Here is a 22,211-nt window from a genome sequence, read left to right as displayed (position 1 = left end):
TCCCAGAACCAGGTGAAATTCATAGCACCAAAACTCTAGATTTTGTTTCTTAAGGTAACAAAGGTGGGATACAGACCACCCAAAAAGGGCGGTCTGCTGCCGCCTCCATTTCCGCAGGCAGGAAGCCTCAACCTCCAAACAGCGAGGCTTCCCGGCAGCGGAAAAAGAAGCCACAAAAAGTGGCTTCTTTTTGCGTTGCGCAAGTGATGCCGCAGTGTGCCATTGGCATGCTCGCGACATCACCTGGGCGCCAAGATGTGCAGACACTAGGCGTCCATTACATCAAAATGGCGGCGCCCATGTGAACAGGGCGCCACCATTTTGTACATACTCTGTACGTACTCGGGTTGCTGGCGTCTAAAAGAGACACCCCCAGGCAACCCTAGTACGTACGGAGTACGTACTTGGGTGCCTGTCTGTTCAGGGCCAAAGACATCTATAATGAGAGAAAATGTGAATAAAAGAATGTACGCTAATGACTTAGGTAAAGAAACAACTAATTTGCTTTCATTTGGAAGATGTGTATATGCTTTCCTTCCCACAGGAATTCTCCTTTGAACTCTAGCAAAATATTCAATAAATTTTATTCATTTCTTCTGCTGTCCCGTAGTTTGAGCTAATGGTAACCTGTGGTGAAAAGTACTCTTCCCTTGTAGGTTGTCTTGCAATACCTCTGCATTTCCTGTTATTATAAGAAATGCAATTTTATCATGATGGTATTGATGCTCTTTCCTCAATTGGTATAAAACTGTTATTTTAATAACCTTTTAAATAATCTTATTAGAAGCTCTGGCAGTGTGACAGAGAAAGTCTTGGAATTCAGAGCTATAACAGTTGGCTAAAACTATTGATTGGGTGGACAGTTAATTTGGTAGTGTAATTTAAGAGAGACCATTGGTTTTTTGAAAAACTTTAACACATGAAAAAAAAGTAGCAGAATGAAATTGAAAACTAACCTAATTTTATATGAGGATATTTTTAGGATAAATATTTAATAGACCCATCCTGTCCACACACAAAAAAGATGCCAAAATTATTCACTTACTATTTTGCCCATTGTTAGTTTTTGCAAGTATTTAACAGTGCAATCCTGTGCAATCCTATGAATGTCAACAAAGAAGTAACCCACATTGAGTTGAGCGGAGCCTTATCTTAGCTAAACAAATACAGAATTGTAGCCAAGTTACCATTTTAAAGGGGGGGGATGCAAAAGAGTCATGAGGGCTACACAGATGGACAGCTAAACGCAGGCCTTTTTTGCCTCAGAAGGAGGCCACGGCACCCACAAGCTGCAGCCTCCTGAGGGACCAAAAAGGACCCGCTTTTGGGCGAGTTCTTTTTGTATCCTGGAAGGGGCACCATAGCCGTGCTAGCACACCAAGATGACACCCCTTGTGCGCAGCGCTGTTTGGGCAGTGCACATGAGAAGCGTCATCATGGCACGCGCCATGTAAACAGGCATGCACCAAGATGGCGCCCAGGTGGTGTGATGAGGGCTCGGAGTGTGCAGACACCCCTTGGTGTCACTAAAAAAACCTTCACATAGTTCATTTGGCACAGACATTAGCCTGCTTGATCAAATGTTTGAAGAGGGAGGATTCAACAAATTTTGCATCAAATAAAACATTTATAGGACCCTTTACCTTTATATGGCCCTTTCATACTCCGCATTTATAATGCTGTGACACTACAATTAATTACATCAACATCTTGTGGAATTGTGGGGTTTGCAGTCTAGAGAGGGATATTTCTCAGCCAGAGGGCTCTAGTGTGTCATGAACTACAAACCCCAATATTCCACTGGATGTTGCAGTGACAGTTAACATGGAGTTGTGGTGCTATACAATGGGCCCTCCTCATTTGCTAGGGTTAGGGGCACAGGGCTTCTGTAAAAAAGGGGAAATCACAAATTAGGGAGTTTAGCTCACAGCTAAATAATCCGGGTTACCCTTCCCGATTTGAATCCTCTACCGGGATGCAGCCAGATATTATCATATGCATTTCGCTGCCGATGCCACCTCCTGCCTAAAACCCATTAAAACCTGGCTCCTAGCTGTGCTCAGCCAGCCAATTTGCAATGTTGGGAGCTTCCTAATTTTGCAAATCAACAAGATGAGCTCAGATTCTAGGTGGGTTTTAGGTGGGAGGCGTCATCAGTGGCAAAATGCATATGATAGTATCTGGCTGTATCCCGGAAGAGGATTCAATCCAGGTAAAGTAACCTGGATTATTTAGATATGTGCTAAATTCCAAAACCCCCACTTTTTTACTTGAGAGAACACCTGTCTAGGAATCTTTAGGTCCTCCAGTGCAATTGTATGGTCAACATCCACCAGATCTTGACCATAGAATAATGGTGAAGGACTTACAAATGCCTAAAGAAGTGTTTTCTCTAGGAATCTCTAGGTCCTCCATCATAATTCTATGGTCAGCTTCTGGCAAAGTCAACTTGATGATCTAGAGATTCCTGCAGATAACATAGTACTGAAATCTATTAATAATCAAATACACAAAAGTCAAACCCACAAATGTTGAAGGCTCTCTGCAATTGTGTAAATGAGAAAGAGCCTTTAAAGTATCACAAGATTCTCATTTAAATCCCACTTACATAAACTCCATTGATTCAGTGGGTCTGCTCTTGTTTGGACTATCAATAGGATTCAAGCCAGTGTGATTACTTTTGTGCATGTGTATGTGTTTGTGTGCGTGTACATATAAAATTATGTAGTGGATTACTGGAGTGCTTTAAAACAGACACTAATGGGGAACACCAAGGTCTGCCAAAGTAAAAAATAAATCTTAAAAAAATCAGGAAGCACTCCTAAAAATATCAACCTCAAAATACCCAGTCCTTTTAGGAATAAGCATGTTCACTATACATTGAATGACCATCAGTTAGAAAAAGAAGTGGAGAACAGGCAAGAGAGGAGCAGAGTGAGTTACTGCAGGTGAAGACATATCTAGCTGACTGGAATAATGAAGAAGAGTGTTCCATACTGAAACATTTCATTTTGGGACCTCCACCAATTTCTTCTTGTTAAATATGATTTAGATTTGGATGGATATGAGATACAAGGATGTATACATTTTCCTGGGGTAGTATCAGTGTTATATAGTTTGCTGGAAAAGTAGTCAGATTGTATCATTCTGTATTATACAGCATTTCTCTTCTCTGTTCAAAGGCTGATGCCGAAATCGTCTATAGTTGCTAGTATACTATCAATGGTCTTCCACAGTAACCCAACTGTATTTGATTACAACCAATGACAACAAGATGTAGGCCAGAGATAAAAGAGTTGCTAACTGTTCCTGAATAATTAAGTGGGCTTCGGTGTGACAACAAGATGTCTTGTGTAAAGTATGCATTCATTTACTATGTATTTGTGGTGTTTGTCTTCCTGGTCTTATTATTTATTTATTAGAGTTTACAAAGCTTTCCTATGTATAGGAAAAGGAAGAAAAGAATCAATGTTATTCTCTGTAAAAAGCAACAAGAATTCACAGTCAACAGATTAGAGAATTTTGACTAACCATGAATAATAATATAATTAAAAAGATATCACAATTTGAAGATACCTGAGTAGAGCCTTCTGAGTTTAGGTGATGTGATAGTATTTTCCTAAAAATGACTACAGAATCATAGATTTGTGGAAATCTAAATGTATCTTTTAGAAGCTTGGCCGTAAATTATGCTACTTTTAGAACAATTTTTTGAAAATGTTCTACCATCCTTTCAGCATTTGTTACCAATGACAAATTCCTGAAAGAATGCTAGTTTATTTTGCCGCCAATGGCATGTAGTTCAAAGAGTAAACATTTGTAATCCAGTATCTAGCTTTCTGCTGCTTGTTAAATGATAATGTTATAGGAAGACTTTATATGTGCAAAGAAATATTCAGATCTTACACCTTTGTAAGGGTAAATCAAATCATAGAAGCAACATGTGTGACTATGTGAATATAGCTTTTAAAAAGGGTGAGACATTGCATGTTTAAAGAATGGAAAAAAATTGTGCCTGTAAGATGAGGATTGTTCTTAGATCAATCTCCATATTAAATTTCACAAACTCATGAAATCTCAGTCATATGTATTGCAAATTAATCTTTTGCTTAGACTCATCTATTGCTCAATATTAAAATTAAATTTAAACATTAAATCAAAATTCCTGAAGCGTATTTTATGCACACTGCATTTCTTAAAGTCACCTAAATAAGCAGGTCTAGTTTGGTTAAAAGGAACAGAAGTGAGTAAAAAAGATGAGCGAAAACAGTGAGGTACATTAACAAAGAGCAAAGAAAACAGAACAAAAATACCTAAGGGACCAATTTTTGTTACACGAGGACCACAAATTTACCTTTATAATTCAGTATCCATTGAATGAGCCCACTAGATATAAAAGAACATGAATACCTCCGGGTGTTCACTTTCTACTACCTTTCCTGGAAATCTGCCATGTTGTAATATTATTTCCAAGAGATAAACTTGCAGAGTGGAGTTATTGTTACTGGAAGAGCACAGTGAAGGCTGCTTGCACAATTCCCATTTCATCTGGATAGCAGCCTGGTCTGCTGAAAATATCCACAATTAATTTATATCCTGTTAGGGGTTGGACTAGCTTTTGAATCCTTAGCTGAAGTCATTATTAGCACTCTGAAAATAGTTAAACCAACTGTGAATGGTGAATGGAGGGGTATCAGGTAGCAATTTTGTCACTTTTACTTCAATAACAAATGTACAAAAGCAATAATAGGAATCATTTTTAATTGACAAGACTTGTATGTGAATGAGGTTTGTTTGCTTGTTTTCCTGCTTGCATATTTACAATATTTGTATACTAAATTTCACGCCGAACCCCCCCAATATATGGTGCATGAAAAAAATCAAGTCTACAGCATAGACTTAATGAAAACATAAAAACAAAATGTTCAAACCAGTCACAATAGTAAAAATCATTTTATACAAGAACCTTCCGTTAAAAGAATCCTGGCATAAGTAGTTTTTAAAACCTATTTAGAACAAGTTGTTGGAGGGGAATGATACTTCTTTGGGTAGCACAAATTGTCTTAAGAGATGTTGTAAGAGGGCACGTGTCTCAGGTTCTTGATTTCTATGGGTGCAGATTAATGGGTATGTTTGTGTGGGTGTAAGACAGTCCTTCAGTAACTAAGCCCAAAGCAATTCAGGTCATAAATTAATCACCAACTCAGATTGGTGATAATACTATGCATATTATGCATGTACTGGTAAACTGTACACTTCATTTAATGCAGCTTTATTGGTAAGACTTCCAGTTGTAGATACTCAATTTTATATTACAATTTCTAGGGCCCGGGGTGGGTGGGGGGGTGGGGGTAGTGGTGGTGGTGCATTACAAGATATTTTGCTTTCCTAAAATAGTGAGTGAGTTTCTGTTAACTTGGCACATTGTATCTGTTTGTGCTGAGTTGTATTATTGAGTTTTAGCTATTGCTCCAGATGCTGCTGCAAATAACCACACATAACAACAAGTTTGGAAGAAAGGCCACAACTTTATTAGCAAGCAATTGGAAAGGGTTGGCACCAAGCATGAGGTCAGGATCTGTGAAATCAAACAACCCCACTTTTGTCTGATTATCCAAAAACCTGGCACCCACAAGGCGCTTGGGATGACCTAGGACAGTGATGGTGAACCTTTTATAGACCGGGTGCCCAAACTGCAACCCAGACCCCACTTATTTATTGCAAAGTGCCATGTCCCACTGGCTTTCTAGTAAGAAACTCTGGCAAACTCTGTGCTAGGACGACAGCATGTGTGCCCACAGAGAGGGCTCTGAGTGCCACCTCTGGCACGTGTGCCATAGGTTCGCCATCACTGACCTAGGGGCTAAGGAACACAACTTGACTGCAAAACATGCCATGCGTTCACATATTCACTAAGCCCCTAGTCACCGGGAGGCGCTCCCGCGTTATGGCCCCCGCAATGGCCATACGCCTGCCCTATTCGCCCCCGGGTACCTATTGACTCCCAACCAGAGCTCCATAGCCCTGGTACCACACCGTGCAGATCCTGGCCTATGCTGCTGCCCCAAGTTGTGACAACCCACAAAACAGCAGTGGGTGGGCGGGGGAAGCTGCTCCTGTCTTCCTCCCTTCCTAGCTTGGCTCCGCACCATGCGAAGCCAAGCGCCAACTGGGGGACGGGGCCTGTAGCACGGCCTTATATAGGCCTAAGCCCCGCCCCCCACAACATGTGCTGCGGAGCTCCTCCTCCAAGGCAGCCCAACCAATGGGCTGCCCTGGAGGACCAGAAGCTCCGCACCACTGAGCCTGACTCCCAGAGCGTCGTGGGGCGGAAGGACCACCCCTTCCACCCCGCGCACCAATAGGGAGCCGGGGCAAGCCCCAGTGCATACTGGAGCTTGTAGTTTTTGCCGTCTCTAGCGGCAAAATGGTCTGCCCGGCTAGCGGGTGACCGTTTTTAATGGCAAGTATGGAGGTCTTAGAATTGTAACTAATTACTCTTTAAAGGAACTTCCTTAGCTCTGGGGAAAAGAGAGGCAAATACTGTACTGAGAAAGGATAGGAATAAGCAAATGCAGAGCTTGAAAGCAAAAACAAGAATGCACTTAGTAATATGGTCCATGAGTAAAATACTTTGTTAATCTGATAAATCAGGATGAAAGGTCAGTTTGGAGCACTGTGGGTATTCCATAAATCCTTTGTTTAGTATGTTTTCAATCAAATAATGAAACAAGGCATGATTATTTTTAAGTTGAAAGCAGCTAAGGGCAGTGACACTTAAGAGACATATGGCTGTATTTGCACTGCAGAAATTATGCAGTTTGACACCATTTTAACTGCCATGGCTCAATGCTATGGCATTTTGGGAACTGTAGTTTTGTGAAACATTAAGTCTTCTCTGTCAGAGAGCTTTGGTGCTAAAGTAGTGTCAAACCAGATATTTTTTAGTGCAGATGCAGTCTTATGTCTGAATCCCATTAGTGTTCTTTGTTAACAGTTGTACTCTTTTTACAGGGGTACAAAATGATGTTGAGGGAAAGCAGATAAAATCTTCTAGCATGAAGCAGACTATTTCTCCAATGCCTTACTTCCTTCGTGCCCATTGTGCCCTCCTACCACCACTGCCTGTGCTAGTTTCATTAAGTCATCATAAGTGCAAACAGAATTTCAGCCAGAGATTTACTCCTTTCCCTCCAGAGATTTACTCCTATATGCCTACATTGTGCATGTGCATGAGCACTGTGCACGCAAACAGAGAACAAAGTCATGGAGGATTTTAAACAAAAAAGTAATTGAAGATGCAGGGGTTAGCCCAGTTTTTCTGTCCCTGTTCCAGACTGGATTCCATGGTGCTACTTTGCACTTGAAAAATGAAGGTAAAAATTCTGAGTCCCCTGTATCAAATTGTTCCACACTCTGTGAGTTTCTGGAAATTATAAGACACTTGTTTTAAGAACCAAGTTGAATATAATTCCCTTAATTTTTATTGCAGATTTTCAGAAGATGTTGGCTGGTTTTCAAAAAAGCTTCTAGTAAAGGACCCAGAAGGCTAGAAAAATTTCCAGATGAGAAGGCAGCATATTTCAGAAATTTTCACAAGGTAGGAAGCAGTATGTGTAAGTGTGGATCTGTAAGTGTGGGCTGTAAACTATCAGACAAAAAACAGAACAACAGGACATTATATTTTATTTAATTCTGAAGCTATTAAAATTGACAGTAACATTCCTTAATATGGTCATTATAGGCTCGGGTAAATCTGTCTTTTCCAAGTTAAAGAGTAGGTTTTATGCCTTTTTTACATACATATTTGTTATGGTCATGTGAATATTCTGTTCTGAAGAAATTTGGAAGAGATGATACTTGTAATCCCTGCCAACTAGCTAACTATCAATATGAAGTCTAAAGGGAAGGTGCAAAATTGACTGAATGTATGATTCTATTTTCTTTTAAGAAATTGGCAGACTTAGTACCTGCAAGGATCTGAAGTGTTTGTGTGTAAAAATCGCAGTGCCACAGTTTAGACTTGAACACTTATTCAACTTCTGATGCTCAATACATGATTACATGTTATTTCAATGGAACTATTCCTTCCACTCATATGTCAACAAAGCACCAGTAATTGACTCAAGTCTGTAGCAATTTTGACCCTGCATTTATCGGTATCTATTTATGGCTATGAAAGAACACTTGACTCTTCCTGTACTTATCAGTATTGAGCTGCAACAAGGTAATTTACTTCATACAAACCAAGATATACAAAAGAATATACCTAGTACAAAAAAGCTAGGTTAGGCAAATACCCTTATCCAGGGTGTAGTTGGAGGTGGGATGGATGAGGACATTGCCCTTCCAAATGAGAATTTTGCCCCCTCAAATGAAATTTTCCTTCAGTTTCTAAATTTGGAGCATTACAGATTTAGCCAGATATTTCTCCAATCTACCTGTCAGTTTTCCATTTGCCACAAAATTGCCATTATAATAAAGTACTGTCAGTGTACTGTACAACAAAAAAGACAGCAAGCTGTGCCAAAGGCATGCAATTAAGTACATACACACTTTCACACATACATATGTACATATATGGGAATGAAAGAGTAATACAGATATAAACTCAATACAATATAATTTATAAAATATATTATTCAGATAGTTCAAGATTAAAAAAAAGCATGTATGCTCGAGCCCCATTACAAGCATGGTGCCGGAAGAAGCAACATATAATGTACCTGCGTATGACGCGGGTGCACTGTATAGGATTGTGAAAGAATATTAATAAAAATAATATTAAACTAAAATTTCCAACCTTTGGAAAACAAGAAAATTCCTAATTGAGAGCACTCTACATATATTCAGGCAGGCATTTCCAGGAGTATGGAACAGAAAATGAAAAAAGACAAATCTGAGCCAAGGAAGAGGAAAGTAGGCTTAGCTGAGTGACAAATGACGCCACCTGATTTACCAGGCTAGCGTTGTTGCTGGGGCAGAAGGTGCCATAGTCTCCACTATTGCAGAGGCCTGTCTAGCCCCAGCAGCAGGAAGGCCCGCCATTGGCTGCTGGAGCAGAGAGAGCAGCTCTTTTGCACCGGGTGCAGCCTATTGATAAAAGGGGCCTGGGAGGTGGTGCCTCCGCTCTTTCCAGGCCCCCTATTGGTCGGCGGGCCTATTTAAGGTTGCGTTGCATGCCATCCGGCACCATTTTAGATCTGCTCTCCCTCCCTCCCTCCCTCCCTTGGCTAGGATGTTTTTGTCACAACTTTATTTAGGGTGGCATCATAGGTCCTGGATCTGGTGGGCATGGTTTCCAGGGCTCTGTAGCACTGGATTGTGAGTCCATTGGACCTGGGAGCACTGAGGGCAGGCAGTGTGGCTATTGCGGGGGCCACATCGAGTTAACATCTCCCGGTGACTAGGGGCATATTGGAATATGTGACTGACTGGTTGCATATATGCAAGAGGGCATTTCCGTTGCCCCTACATCATCCTGATGCTTGGTCATGACCAAGCAACCTTACATCAATCAATCGGGGTGTTGATTGATGTTTCCAAATCCAAACCTTATGCTTTGGGCCAACCCTGCCCTTTGTGCTGCTTGTTAATAAAGTTGTGGCCTTTTCCTCCAATTCTGTGTTGTTGTCTTCCTTGTTGTTGGCTTCCTTCCTACAGCAAATCCAGTGTTCACATAATTAAGTTCCCAAGCAGACTGGTAAATATATTTATTATCAACTGTCATGGCATTTTGTAAGCAACAAGTGCTTGGGATAAACAATATGGCCAAGTCACTCCATGTACAGCTTTAAAAGGTTAAAAAAAGAAGCTTGAACTGAATCCTAAAAGGAATAGGCACCCAATAAAGAGATTTGAAAATTAGCCTAACATAATGAAAACAATGGACCAAAAAGATAATATTAGTAGCAGAATGCTGAATAGAAACCAGGATGCTAGATGTCATAATGGGACACTAGTCAAAATAAGATTACAATAATCAAGACAGGAAATGACAAAGGCACGAACTAAAAACTTTGTAGAGGAAGCAAATTTTTAAAAAAATCTGATTTTGGCAATATTATAAAGAAAAAAGTGACATAACTTCACTACAGCCTCAGTGTGAGGAACAAAAGACAAAGAAGAGTCAAAAATAAAACCAAGACGATATGCTTTCTTCACAGGATAAATGGCAATGTTATTAATAGTGATGGAGAATGCAAGTTGCAAAGAAGGTTTCAGAGGAAAATAAGTAATTCTTTCTTTGCCATATTAAGTTTTAGGCAAAGATGAAGCATCCATGCTGAGATAATTGAAAAACATGTTGTAATAAAATGTTCAGTATGAGAAGAAAGCTCTAGAGTGGAAAAATACAACTGCGTATCATCATCATAATGATGAACTGAAAACTATAAGATTTAATAAGATTAGCTAGAGATAGTGGATAAAGAAAAACAACAACAGGGAGCCCAGAACAGAACCATGTGGAACCCCAAATGAGAAAGGACAAGATGATACACCACCTCCAGTCAACACATTAAATGACTAGCCTCAGAGATAAAAGGTGAAACTATTGAAGACTGAATCAGTAATCCCTAGATCATGAAGAAGATTCCACAGAAAAGCGTCATGAAGAGATCAAGAATAAGGACTATAGGTCATTTCAGTTGGTCAAAAGAAGATCATATGTGATCTATGTAAGGGCTATCTCGATAGAATACAAAGAATGAAATCTAGATGAGAAGGAACCGTCATAGAAATACAAGATAGAAAGTTGAGTACATCAACAGCATATTCTAAAATGTTCAAAAGAAAAAGCAGCAGTGGAATGGAGCAGTAAGCAGAAAGAGAAGATAGATCAAGTGAAGTCTTCTTAAATATTTGAGAAACAGTAACATATTTCACTCAGAAATAAATGAGTCACTAGAAAAGGGCACATTAGTAATATAGAAAAATGAGTACTTAGAAGTGAGAGGGGCCAAGATCAAGAGAGCAGGCAGAAGAATTTAAAGACATCACCAGTCTGAATTGTTCCTTTAAAAACATGGGGGGAATAGAAAATCTAGAAGGAACCAATATTTGCTAAGCTGGTAATGAAGGAGATTCAAAAGCAGCAAGATCAGAACAGATCATATTAGTATTAAAAATGTAAAAAAAAATTCATTTTTTGTATCTTTTTAGTATTTTAGTATTTTCAATTTTAGTATTAAAAATGACTGTGAAATCATCAGCAGAAAGTGAAGGATGGAAAGGTGGTGGGGAAGGCTTTAAAAGAGAATTAAAGGTAGGAAAAAGATGTCATGAATGCCATGCATTAATGTCAACCAGTGGTGCATAGTGTATCGGTTTGGCTGAAGAAATAGCACAAGAGAAACAAAGCAAGGGTGAATTTATGATTAATGTGGTCAACCATCTTTCTGTACAGACATTCAGCTGAGTGAGGCAAGGCACAAATATACTGAAAAGGAGGAGTAAACCAGGGTTGAGGTTTCATAGCAGGGACCATACACATTGTCAAAGGATCAAACTTATCAATAGTTAAAAATAAAGTTAAGTAAAGTTGATTTATGTAAAGAATGTTCCCTGCCCTGTGAGGTACTGACTCGTGGACCTGATGAAGAGTCCCACTATCATTGGAGTTTAGCAGACGTCTTACCTTCCGCTCTGCTCCCATCGCCCCAATGTCACCGATCTGCGACGGAAGCCTCCTGGTGAGATTGTGTATTGTGCTTTTAAAGGGGAACGCTTCCGTTTTCGTCATGGAAGCGTCCTTGTAATTGTTTAAAAAAGGGTCCTTTTTTAAATAACGGATTAAATCGTTATTAAAAAAGGGTGAAGGCTGATTAACTAAAGCCAATCCTTTCAAGTCGGAAGCACTGCAGGTAGATGATCCTGAGATTCAGAGTACTGATCTTCACCATGTTTTAGATGGAATTCTACCAAAATCAGAAATATCAGATTCAAAATCTTGGAGTAATCTCAAATAACAAATATCTTTTTATTATTTGATACCCAGAATGGTCTCAGTGGCATTAATAAGCTCAAGACTAGAACAAAACAAAGCAAGAAATACCCTCACTATCAGTGAACTAATACATCAGATATATAAAAAATTCCTATCTAACTTATATCAAACATCCTAATAATTTTTATATATAAATATTTTATTAAATTAAAAACATACATATTAAGCATACATACAAAATAAAATATATTCATACATACATCCATACAAAGTAACAAATCAGACATATAATGTTCAAACATTCCCCAAAGAATCTTCCAACCTTCAAAGCTTCTACCTTTGTTTCTGTCTATTGCACTTCTCTGACCTTCTCTAACTCCAACAACTTTTTTCCTCATCCTAATAATTTGAACTCTAGTTTTTGTAGGGCCAAGAATACCCCATGATAGTTTTTCGTGTGTGTGTGTGTGTGTGTTTCAGCTCAACCAGTCTCTGTGTGAATAATGAACAGAAAAGTAGATTTAGGCAGGTCATGGGTGGGCACTGAACTTCTGGATCAGGGGTAGGCAACCCTTTTGAGCCGGGGGCCGGGTTGCTGTCCCTCAGACAACTGGGGGGGCCGAAGCCAAAAAATAAATAATTAAATAATTTTAAAAAAATTAAATAAATAAATAAACCGGGAGAAATGTAGGACAAAATTTTCAAATGGAGGGCACTTTTTAAATAAAAAATGGAGGTCACGCGAAAAAAATTGCTGATTTTTTTAAAAAATGTTAAGATAAATGCATGTTTCTGAGGCTTCTATAGACAATTGTCCCACCATGCCCCTCGCGCAAGACGCCAAAGGCCCCGGCGGCAATCGGCGGCAGGACCAGGCTGGGGCCAGTCCCAAGGCCTCACCGGGCCGCATCCGGCCCGCGGGCCGCAGGTTGCCTACCCCTGTTCTGGATCATAGTAGTGTGTGCATAGATATTTTAGGGTCTTTATATGCATACATATGCACACACTTATCTCCCACTCAACCCTTCTAGTAATTTTAAGGCAACTCTCGAGGTCCCCAAAAGCTGCATGTCTGTACAATTTAGTTAGGAATGGAAGCTGTTACACATTAGCACAGATTGGTGCTATTGTTTATGCTGTGGATTCTACAATAATATTATCTAAGCCAATGCTAACCACTTTGACAAGCTTCAGATTACCCATGAATCACTGACTCAGGGCAACTATGGCATGGAACAGATAGGTAGGAAACAGCAGCTTGATCCTGCTTTTTCCTCAAGCAGATTGAAACCCACCTGCCTGCATGGCCTACTCCAAGGCAGGCTGAATGGCAATGTCCTGACTGCATGGCGCAGCATCAAGCTGCATGCTAGGTGATTTTTTTGTTGTTGTTGCTTCCCCACAAAACATGTGCGCCATCACATGAACACACCATAGGCCTCCAAGTACCTCCCACATTTGCCTAGATACATTGGATGGCCACCCTGTTGAACAGCCACAGAGTTGCATGTGTGGTGCCCCGCCTGTACATGGCATCGGACCGTCAGTGTGCAAGTGATACATTGACAAAGCACAATCATGGAGCCTCCCCCTAAATGCCCCCTTCACACATACCCTTCACCCCATGCCCCCATCTGGTTTGTGTATGTTGTAATTAAATCCATTGGAGTTGGCACACTTTCATTTCTTTGCTTTTCTGCAGCCCCACACTTGCATCGGGGTGTTTATATGCAGGTGTGTGAATGCACATCTTCCGCACTAAGCAGGACTGTCCTGGGCTCTGTTTGCTCTCGTTTTTAGCCCCGGACCATGGCTTTGTTCCGGTTTTCACCCGCTTTGGAGTCGTACATCATCTAAAAACCTTAACTTCAAAGCGGTTGGAAACCACTTTCTTTTCCCCGTCTGTTCCACCGCTCTGAGAACATTTAAAGAACCTCAGGTAGAACAAATTGGTATGGGGAAACCACTCATAATTTTGTTTTCCTTATGAACAGAAAGCTAGAAACCAATGAATACCTGCTTGAAACATGAAGACTTCTTTAACTCTGTTTGCTAGGTAATAAACTATTAAAATGTGAGCAATTTTAAATGTATGTTTCCATATAAACCTGCATTGCGTTTAAAAGAATGATCATAGATGAAATAGGGAATCAAAATAGTCCTTTCGTGAAAAATCATAGCAGTAGAGATTTATAAAGATACTTTTCAAATGTTTTAGAGCAATATGATGATAGTAATAAAGTGTCTTGAAAAAAAATTATAATGGCAACAACAGGAGCAGCAGGAGCAGTAGTGTACAACTAGTTCTGCATGATCAAGCACATTTTGGACCTCTACATTTTAAAACAAATACAGTGAATCTAATGGCAAGTTCCTCTTGAAACTGTGGGAGGTTCAAAAGAAAAGGTTGTGATACGCTAAATAAAATAAAAATTCCACAGAGCCTTGATGATTTCTTGGGAACTCCTGAATTAACTCCTTGAGTTCTAGGTGAGGATTATGTTGAATTAATTCCCTAATGCAGCACATTACATGTGCCAGTCATTTATGGATGCTTTCAAGCTTGGTGAAGCATCTGATATGTTGGCTGTAAGAATGTTCTTTTAGGATAAATAAAAATGAACAGCTATTATGGCAAAAGCTCTAAAAGGGGGGGTTAAATCTCTGCAAAGACAAATTTACAATTCAAAGCAGTTGGAGATGGAAAAAGTTATTAAAAATGCATTAAGGTTGAAAATGGATCTGCACATACTGCTAACATATTCACAACAAAATTATCCCTTATGACAATTAAACTAAAAGAATTTTCATATCATCGATCAATAAATCTCATTTAATTTAAAAGCAGGTTTAAAAAAAAACAATTGAAATGACTTTTACTGAAACAGACCATTAGTGGCAATTAAAGTTGGAGTTGCTGCAAACAAATTGGAGTTTAAACTCATCAAGCATTGTTCCCAGTTGCATTTTCAAAATACCAAGCTTCATTTTGTTCTTAGCCCAGGAGGTTTTCAGGAATGTTTAGAGTAATTGATCAACAAGGAATTTAACTACAAACAGTTAAAAAGCATGAAGAGATGGTGAGCCTTATGTGCAGCATATTAAAATGGAAGCCCTATTTATGACATGGTGTTTTTGGTTGGCCAACAGAGCATGAAACCAACCATGCAGAAATCCCATATGCTCTTGAGGCACTCACATTGGACTTATTATCAAGTATGACTTGCCACTGTATTTATCTATACTGCATTTATTCGCTATAATTGGTAATGTTTTAAACAGTAAAAAGGAGAAGTTGGATGTTTGATATCTATTTAGTTCTAACAGTTAATTCAGAATATTGTTCAGAATTATGACCCATAGGTCTCAGATATATGTTTTCCTCTTGGCTTGCTTAGAGAACCTGTATTATACTTTAGATTGTAGCCGAGCACTAAGAAAAAGGCCTTTTCATTAACTGTCTGGAGGTAAAAAGTGCACTGAAATTTATTTTTTTCTGTTTGTTACATCTCTATCACTCCTTATCAGTTGGTGCAAAAGGTAGCTAACAGCAATTGCAAATGAATATACATATAATCAAATTAAATTTAAAAGTTAAAAAAACAAGAATAAAAATAACCAGTTAAAACCAGTTATAGCTTTCAAGCTAGTGTTAGGTGTCATCAGTGTACTGGTGACAAAACAAAGGTAGGATTAGGGGGCACAAGCATATTCATGGAACTAGACCCAAGTACCATGTAAACTCTACAATGATTTTATGTGGAAATAACTCCGCTACAAATATTGGAACTGCCAATTGGAAGGTCAATGTAGTGTGATCCCAGATGCAATCATGCAGATTCATATTATTGTGTGAGAGGTTATCACACGCAATCAAAGTCAATGCTAGGTAAATTCAAACCCAATCCAGGGTCAACCGAGAGATGTGTAAATTCAGGGAAATGCAGAATTTACAAATCCTGTTCCACTCCAAAGTTGCGTTCAGTTCGAATTTGGCAGGTATGGAACGCATGTCTCAGTAGCCCTTGGATTGCCTTCGAATCAGATTACAATTCCCAAGCTCTTTTGCTGGCTGCAGTTTTCTCTCCTGTGCTCCCTGGCTGCTGTGAAGGCAATTGTGCTGCCGGGGGGGGGGGAGCCCCAAAAGTTAAAAGACCGGCACTAAAGTCCATCTTTCCCCCCTTCCTCCCTCTGGGTGTGGGGGGCTTTTCTCTCCTCTCAGTTCTGGAATTGTTTTGGGGATGAAGCAACACTCCCTCCCCACAGACACACATACACACACTTCCTCCTCTGCTCCCTCCTCCTCTTAGCCCTTTCTGTCTCTTTCCCTTTGCAAAACTCATCCTTTCCAACTGGAGGGAAAGGACTGGCTCTCTCTTTCTCTCTTGTGACCCTGTCACGGATTTTCTTGGCAGGTTTATTCAGATGGGGTTTGCCATTGCCATTTTCTGAGGAGGATGAGAGAGTGTGACTTGCACCAGGTCACCCAGTGGGATTCGATCCCTGCCTTGTAGAGTAATAGTCCAATGCTGAAACCAAGTACAAGGTTGCTTTGAGCTGGTTTTGAATTGGTGAATTGCCTAAATAACATGAAATAAGGGGTAATGAATGAACAAGTAATGTTAATTGCGTAATAATGTGAAATAAAGGGTAATGAATGAACCAAAAACGTGAAACAAGGCAAAACCACGGGAACCAGAGACAAGCCCTGCTGGAAGTGTAAAAAGTTCACGATCTGATTCTGCCCTCACTGCGCATGTGCAGGGATGCTAATGCAAATTCTAGACTACAAAGGGTACATACTCATATGATAATTTCTTTTGCTTTCACACTACTTTGGCTTTGGGATGGGCACTGTGGTGTGATAACCATCCACCATGCTTGTGCCCTTTTCCGAATTGGCCTTACTTTCTTTTCTTTTGAAATTGGGAGACATTCCTCCTGTGTGATAACATCCATTCTGTCCATATCCTTTGTGTGATATATACCTCAGTTAATGAAGGTGATGTGTACCTAGGCATTACTTCTTTAACAGGAAGTTTGATACCAGAGGTATAAATAACATGGAAAGAATAGGGATAGGTTCCTACATCACTAAAGAAAAAAAGAAAAGAAAAATGTGTGCAGTTCAACATGTTTTAGATTTTTTAAATTATTTATTAAAAGCTTTTTAAATAGCACATGTGAAAGATCAGGCAAGCCGCGGATAAGCTAGCAAAACATGTTGAACTTTCTGGAGACCATTTGAAATCCTTTTCAGGAATGCATCCAAGAATGATTTTTTTTTCTTCTCCTAGCTTCCCATTTCAATGTGGTGACCAATCTTACAGATTTAGGCTTTTCAAACATGCTGGGTGTAGCTTAGTAAGGGATACTGGGGGTAGCTGCTATATATCTAGTCAGCTAAAATAGGATCAACTAGAGTAGAATCCCATTGTTTCCCATCTCAATCTACATGGCATTGTTTGCTGTAAGTGTGCTGTTGCAAACTAAAAAGTGTGTGTTTCTTCGGTCTCTTCCACCATACTCCCAGCACCAATGTTGTTAAAAAAAATTCTAGCTAGACAGAGGATGGGAAGGAATGGGGGCTAAGCAAGCATAAAAAGACTTTCTAAAAAGGAGCTTCATTGTCAGAGGCTTTAACTGAGTCATACCTATTATCCTGTTCTTCACTTCCACTGTTGGGCAGAGAAAGGGGAAGTACCGTATATACTTGACTATAAGTTGAGAAATGTATGCCCCAAAATTGACCCTAAAATCCTTGGTTGACTTATATACAGGTCTATATACTAGTACTGCTTAGAAAGGTCTTAAAACAAGCAAGCCTGATGCCTGTGTTTTCATCTCTGCGTGTGTGTGTGTGTGTGTGTGTGTGCGCGTGTGACAGAGGTTCCCAGTTCAATTTGCAAGCCTTCTCCTCCCAGGGAAAAAACTCCCAATTTAACACAACTTGATTCTCTCCCCAGTCCAATCTGCAAGCCTCCTATTCCCATGGAAAAAACTCCCCATTTAACACCACTTGCTTCCCTTCCCAGTCTGATCTGCAAGGCTTCTCTTTCCAGGAAAAATACTTCCCATTTAATACCACTTGCTTCCCTTCTCAATCTGATGTTAAAACCTCTCCTCCAGCACCTGGAAATTGGTGTTAGGTGGTTGGGAGTGGTCAAGAGAAGTAGAAGGAGGGATGGAAGTGGTATTTCCCCCTTTCCATCCTTCATTATAGCCCCCCTAGGTGTTACCCTCAACATACCCATGGGTCATATCAAAATCTATGATTTTGACCCTGAAACATTCCCCTGACTTATACATGAGGTCGGCTTGTACACAAGTATATATGGTACTTTAAAAAGCATAAACCTTTTCTCTGATGTCACCTAAAGTGATATACTAGTGGATAAATATTGCTTTAGTAAAATAATTTATGATGGAGGAATGGAGTATAAAAATCACATTTTGTGTACTATTATTTCAGTCTCGTCACATTTTGTTAATAAGAACCACTGGAGAATATTAAGGACATCTGAATAATTTTACTGCATTTTCAAATTGTCAAATAACTATTTTATGAGATGCCTTATAAACTATGCAGTGTATTCTCACCTATAAACACTTTGCTTCTTCAGGCGTCTGAACAAGAACTAAGTATCTACAACAATCGTTTGCTGAACTTTTGTTTTCTGACTGTGCTCTTGGCCAAGAGAAAATAACCTCAACTGTGCTGGCAGCCTTTACGGATTAGGCAGCAATTCTTCAATTCTGGCAGCATTATTACAGTGTGTTTCAAGAGACAAAGTGAAATAACTTGGCTTGATGAAACTCTCTCTCTTATTGTCTAGCAAGAGCTTTCCAACATGAATAATTTGTCTTGATCAAGCTGATTGACAGTCCTGACATGTAGAGACTTTGGAATGCTTTTTATGTATTTTCTGAAGTAATGTAAATAACAGAACTGTTCAAATGAGGACCTTCCCCCTCATTTTCATATTTCATATGTAATTTGATATGAAAATAAGGGTTAATGTGCATGGCTTCATATGGTGTTAACTATGACAGAAGTTGAAAAGTTTTATTTGTGTAGAGTTGTGTGTCTGTGTGTGAGTAGTTTCTTTTTTCCAATCTTGGTCATTGTGCAGTAGTAAAAATCTTTATGGGCACAAAGGGGAAGCTTTGCATATTCCATGGGAAGAAAAGTTCTGAAACATCAGGACAATGGTAAAGATAGTAGAAGATGAAATAACTTTGTAAAAACTCAATTGATAAACTGGGGAGGTGCTGCAAAAACATCTAGGCCAGGTTCTTATTGTATAAAACCAAGCACAAGAATTCCCTCATTCCTTATTGTCTTGGAATTCAAGTCTTCTGCATCTGGTTTTCTGTACAGTAATAGCTGTCTGTGTAAAGAGGTTGCAAAGACCATCATTCTGCTATGGGAGTTTTCTCCCACCAAGTTTAGGTGGTAATGGCTTTTTATGCCCTATGGCTATGAAGAGTAACTGCCACATGTTTTTAATTACGTTTTTCAAATGAACAGTTACAAGCCAATTTATCCAAGAACACTTTAGAGTTTGATAGCATGCTCCAAAAGTGTACATTTCATCATTTATCTGGTGACATCTCAGAGTTTCCACATCTCAGGGTAGAAAAATGTGGAGATGAGTCACAGGGGTTAGCTGTAGTCATTGCAGATAGAGGGAGGAAATACCAACCTTTGCAAAGACCAAAAAAGACATACACAGGTGTAAGTTGGAGTTACACTTGCATATATCAGTAATAGCATGCTGGCCATTGTTTACCATTGTGGAAGAATTCAAAGATATAGCCATGTTAGTGTGCAGAATCTGTACGTAGAGTTCTTGTAGCACCTTCAGTCTCAAAGGTGCTACAAGATCTCTCTACGTATTGTTTACCATTGTTCAGGTGACAATGTTGCAGAATTCATATATTGAAAGTCTAGTTGGTTGTGAATTCTGGAACAAAACATTATTTAGTGGGACTCAAATGTCTTGTGATAGTGCTTAAAGGTTAATCACCAGCAGATGTGTACACAGCAAGTTTTCAGGCATAGAATGGACTCCATCAAATACTGTGGGATACTGTGGGGAAAGTTTATGCCACAATAAATCTACTAAAGTTTTAGGTGCTATAAAACTCCTTTGTTCCTCCTGATCCTGTGTTCCTCCAGTGCTATTTTTCTTGCCTATTTCTCAGAAAAGCTTGTTCTCAGCTTTTTAGCAAGTTGCATATAGAATATGTTTCTTGACTAATACAGCCACATGGAACAAATTTATTAGAAGCATGTAAATGTCATAATTTTGAGATCAGATCCACATCATTTCACCAGATATCTCATTAAATTGGAATGTGAAATCTTTAATCCTGTTACAGAGAGATAAAAAAAACCTATCTAAAGCACAAAGTCAGAACTTAACAAGTGCTCTCTTCCCTACAGAACTGTAATCACTAGGAATAAACAAAGACGGGTTTTCTGCAAATAAATCTAGTTAGAAACAAAGAAAACAAAGTTTTCCTGTAAATAAAACTAGTCAATAACTATATGAGATGTAAAATAACTCAGTCCTTCTAGTAAACTAGAAAAATACAGGTCACACAAAATTTCAACTTTTTTTTTACAAAAAAAATTGAGATTTAGTTGATTTTAATTTTTCCTACTTTATTTAGACATCAATTTTATAATAGCAAAGTACAATAATATTTTAAATCTCAGATGTAGACCAGTTCTGAAATTATGAATGACTGATTACCAGCATTGTCAGATGTAACAATGATTACAGAATTCCTGCCATCATGTCTCACACACACACACACCCCAAAAATCGTAGTTACAAGACTATAAGTCCAGTTTATGATCTCATAAGTATTGAAACTAGATGCCAATGAAATGTTTTTAAGTATGCAACAATGTTATGAATTTTCTAATGATTGGTTGTTGTTGTTGCTGTTATTATGTGACTTCAAGTTGTTTCCAACTTATAGTGACTCTAAAGTGACACTATCACAAGGTTTTATTGGCAAGATTTGTTCAGAGGGGGTTTCCCTTTGCTTTCCTCTGGGGCTGAGAGTGTGACCTGTCCAAGATCACTCAGTGGGCTTCCATGGCCATGCAAAGATTTAGTTTCCAAAGTCATAGCCCAATGCGCAAACCACTATGTCACACTGATTCTCAAATTATTGTTGCTATCTTGAATTTCTGACATGTTCACAAAGCCTTGGAAAACAAGCAGATGACTTGTACTTCTGCTTGGTGTATTGTATAAACTAGAGATCTCTGATCTCTGTGACCGTGAGAGAGAGAGAGCACAGGTGATTGACATCTCTCAGTGTCAAGAGTGCAGTCTTAGCCACAAGTTGCTATCAGGGTTACAGAGCTGGAAAATCTGACAGGTTTGCTTATGGCACTTGGCTCCCAAAGAACAGATTCTCTCTTTTTGTGCAGATTCATATCTTGGGGATGAAGGACATGCCTTCAATGAAAATACAGTGGTGGAACAGAAAACTAGTGGAGAGGATCAGTGGAATCCAGTTCACATACTCTACAGGAAGGACTGTGATGGGCAAGATGTGTAGGCTTACTAATGGATATTAGTCATGAGACTCATTTAGTCCTGATTCAGAGATAGTTTTCTACCAAATGTCTGTTACTGCAGATCAATAGCAGGGAGGGATTCTTCGTTCATCTCATGCCTTTGGGCTTTTCACTGGCATCCGGTTTGCTACTTTAGGAAACATGCTGTTCAGGGTGTCAATAAACCATTTCCAGAAATTGGTAATTAACCAATACATCTACTAGCCGAATGTGACATTCAATCAACCTTCACAAAAGAAGTGTGTTCAAATTCATTTAGTCCAACTGCTAATAACATGTGTAGAATCGGTATATCCATTGTCGAAACTTCCTGGCCGCTCGGTTTGGATAAACCTCATCACATTGCAGGTTTTTTTTTTTTTAAATGCATACTGCATAAAACCACCTCTTCTCATGGGGAAGACATCTCAGATGCCTGAGGCTGAACTTGGCTTCCCTGAAGACCCTGCCTCCTTCCCTATGACACTACTGTTTGTTGGTTTTGTACGGGGTTTTCCATTTTGAAAGGCTGACGTGCCTCTCTTAGGTTTCCCTATACTGACAGGAAAATATGCTGGTATTTTTGCTCCACAACTTTGCCATTTGATTCACCAATGACTATATTTTATTATTGTTAGCCGCCCCGATTGACCTCAAAGGGGCGGGATATAAATAAATTTT

At 39.3% G+C, this 22,211-nt stretch overlaps 1 protein-coding gene across 2 annotated transcripts in view; it reads left to right on the top strand.

The window, feature by feature from the left end:
- DOK6 (docking protein 6) overlaps window positions 1–22,211 on the top strand; it is a 299,546-nt gene that overhangs the window by 112,341 nt on the left and 164,994 nt on the right. For both annotated transcript variants that reach the window (XM_042463443.1, XM_042463442.1), the window contains one exon: window positions 7,493–7,600. In XM_042463443.1, coding sequence (XP_042319377.1) covers window positions 7,493–7,600 — 108 coding nt within the window. The remainder of the gene's footprint in view (window positions 1–7,492; window positions 7,601–22,211) is intronic.

The sequence above is a fragment of the Sceloporus undulatus genome, chromosome 4 (assembly GCF_019175285.1).
Source record: "Sceloporus undulatus isolate JIND9_A2432 ecotype Alabama chromosome 4, SceUnd_v1.1, whole genome shotgun sequence".
Classification (NCBI taxonomy): domain Eukaryota; kingdom Metazoa; phylum Chordata; class Lepidosauria; order Squamata; family Phrynosomatidae; genus Sceloporus; species Sceloporus undulatus.
The sequence above is the reverse complement of the archived record's forward strand: the minus strand, read 5'-3'. Positions and strand labels throughout refer to the sequence as shown.